Here is a 2241-nt window from a genome sequence, read left to right on the forward strand (position 1 = left end):
TGCATGATATGTGGAATGGAGTTTAATTCTGTTCCAGAAACCCTTTCTTTTCTCCATGTATATCTTAACGGGATTTCTCCATTCAAAGAAGAGCAGTGTCCTTTCTCACAGCCTTGACCCTCACACATTTTAATGCCTCAATACTCCATAATCATAACTTCTCATTTCTTTACAGCCTTCAGAAAAACATCTCAGGCCACAGGCACTGTGCTGCTGGCGCCAGTTCCTGTGTCTCATACAAGTAACGGGTTGCTCTTCCCCATGTTCTCCCCTAGGTACAGCGTTAGCCGGCCAGTGGAGACACACACGTCAGGATCGGCCAAGAGCTCGGCATCCCACGCAAAGGTCAGTGTTGCTCTGTGCTTTCTCACTGATCTGGGTCGGCGAGTCCTGCAGCCAGTCACACGTGGTGGGAGTGTTTCCTCTGAGCAGGAAATCCGCCAGATTTTATGTCCTACTTGCCCTGTCTCTCAGGAGATGAGGTCCCTGAACGAAATGCCCACAGCGCCACCTGCAGATCACTTACTCTGCAGTTGCACTGTCTTCCCCCTGTTCATCTCCTTCCTCAGGGGAGCAAGAACCATCTTTTTAGTCGACAGAGACAGGGTGGCATCAGGGGAACCTGTTCTGTTATTCTCAGAGCCCCGTCCAACCCTCCACGGTCCCTTCGGAGCCAGGGAAGGGCACATTTCCCTGAAGAATTGCACACATGGGCTCATCAGCTGTGTACTTGCTTCCCGTTTTATTCTCTTCAGAAAACACAAAGCTGGCTTTACAGAATTCTCAACCGTTCAGTTTAGCTGGACTTTAGTTTTAGTTTTTCCTGGGTCTACAAATTCAAACAAGCGTTTTAAATACCGAGCTGGAAACAAGTCGCTCTCTGCACAGCCTGTGCCGCTAGCAATGCTGCAATGTAGTTATATCACTCTGAGGAACATTTAAGTAATGTCAGAAAACACAGGAATGATTGCAGTCCTCACCTCCCTGGTACCCTGACCAGGGAACCCATCGCTGTTTTCCGCAGGAGAACATAGTTCCCAACCCTCTTGCTAAAGAAGAGCTGAACTTTCTGGCCAGGCTGCTGGGAGGTCTGGAGGTCAAGAACCCTGGTGGCAGCGAGGCAGGATTCCGACTGAATTTGTTCACCACCGACGAGGAGGAAGAGTATGCTCGAGTCTTTGTGGTTTGGGGTTTGTGCTGTGGGGCCACGGGGCAGCCCTGCAGACTACAGCTGGGACAGAACCGCGGGGTCCAGCATTTCCTCACTCTGGTCCAGAGCCGTTTCCCGTAGTGGTGTCTCCTGGCCTCACACTCTCTCCCGGTGACAACCCATGCTCAGCTCTGTCCCCTGGGACGGCGACAGTCGTTCAGCTCTCCCAGCTCTCCTCTCCCCAGATACACTGACATTGCAGAGACGAGACCCTAGCTGACAGAGGGACAGCGTAGCCCCCTCCCGGCAGGGAGCACACAGGTACCCAGGGTTTTACCAGATTGCTGCAGGATGTTTTTAATGACTTTTAATCTCAACTCAAGAATCTCACTGCTCTGCACTTAGCATAAACCATCCAGGACAGTGGGGAGCCTCCAAACTCGGGTCAGTGCGTTATTTGCCCAGCTGGAATAGGGACCTTTTCCAAACTTTGTGCCTACAGGAGCCTCATGAAATCTGATGTAATTGTACATTTTCATGGGATTAAGTGCTTTTTTCATGTTTTTAATCAAGACACGCTGCATTGACCAGACCAGAGGAGTTATCGTACAAGGTTATCAACATAGAAGCCACGCAGGTACGTACGGCATGTCTCAGGCCTCTGATTCTCACCATTGCTGCCTCGCTAAGAGCTGAGTTTCACCAGAGCAGTAACTTACATTTTCCCCCTTTCAGTGAGTAATGGCGGGACTTTCTGCCCAGCCTCTGCGTTTGGTGACAATCCCAAATGAGAACCTGAAAATTCAGGGTGTGTTTTTAGCTGCGCAGGATGGAGAACCGTGACTGGATCGTTGCCTGCGTGCAGCTACAGCCCAATGCCCAAGGCCCTTTTTAAAGGGGCTCGCAGCCATCAGCAGGTGGTGGGGCATGTCCCAGTACCTCCCAGTACGTTCCAGTAAATGGGTTTGTTAGCAGGCAGTGGGTATGTCCCAGTACTGCCCAGTGCAGCCCAGTAAAGGTCCACGTTAGCAAGCGGTGGGGTCCCCGCGGCTGTCCCGGTGAAGGCACAGGCTGCAGGCGCTGGGTCTCGC

At 51.7% G+C, this 2241-nt stretch overlaps 1 protein-coding gene across 1 annotated transcript in view; it reads left to right on the plus strand.

The window, feature by feature from the left end:
* Nucleotides 1–1787, plus strand: part of OSCP1 (organic solute carrier partner 1) — a gene marked incomplete at its 3' end in the record, with an annotated part of 8297 nt that extends 6510 nt beyond the window's left edge. Inside the window, exons 7-9 of the mRNA XM_010137828.1 lie at nucleotides 276–345; nucleotides 1025–1164; nucleotides 1724–1787. Coding sequence (XP_010136130.1) covers nucleotides 276–345; nucleotides 1025–1164; nucleotides 1724–1787 — 274 coding nt within the window. The remainder of the gene's footprint in view (nucleotides 1–275; nucleotides 346–1024; nucleotides 1165–1723) is intronic.
* Nucleotides 1788–2241: the final 454 nt, after the last annotated feature.

The sequence above is a fragment of the Buceros rhinoceros genome, unplaced genomic scaffold (genome assembly GCF_000710305.1).
Source record: "Buceros rhinoceros silvestris isolate BGI_N320 unplaced genomic scaffold, ASM71030v1 scaffold43386, whole genome shotgun sequence".
Classification (NCBI taxonomy): domain Eukaryota; kingdom Metazoa; phylum Chordata; class Aves; order Bucerotiformes; family Bucerotidae; genus Buceros; species Buceros rhinoceros.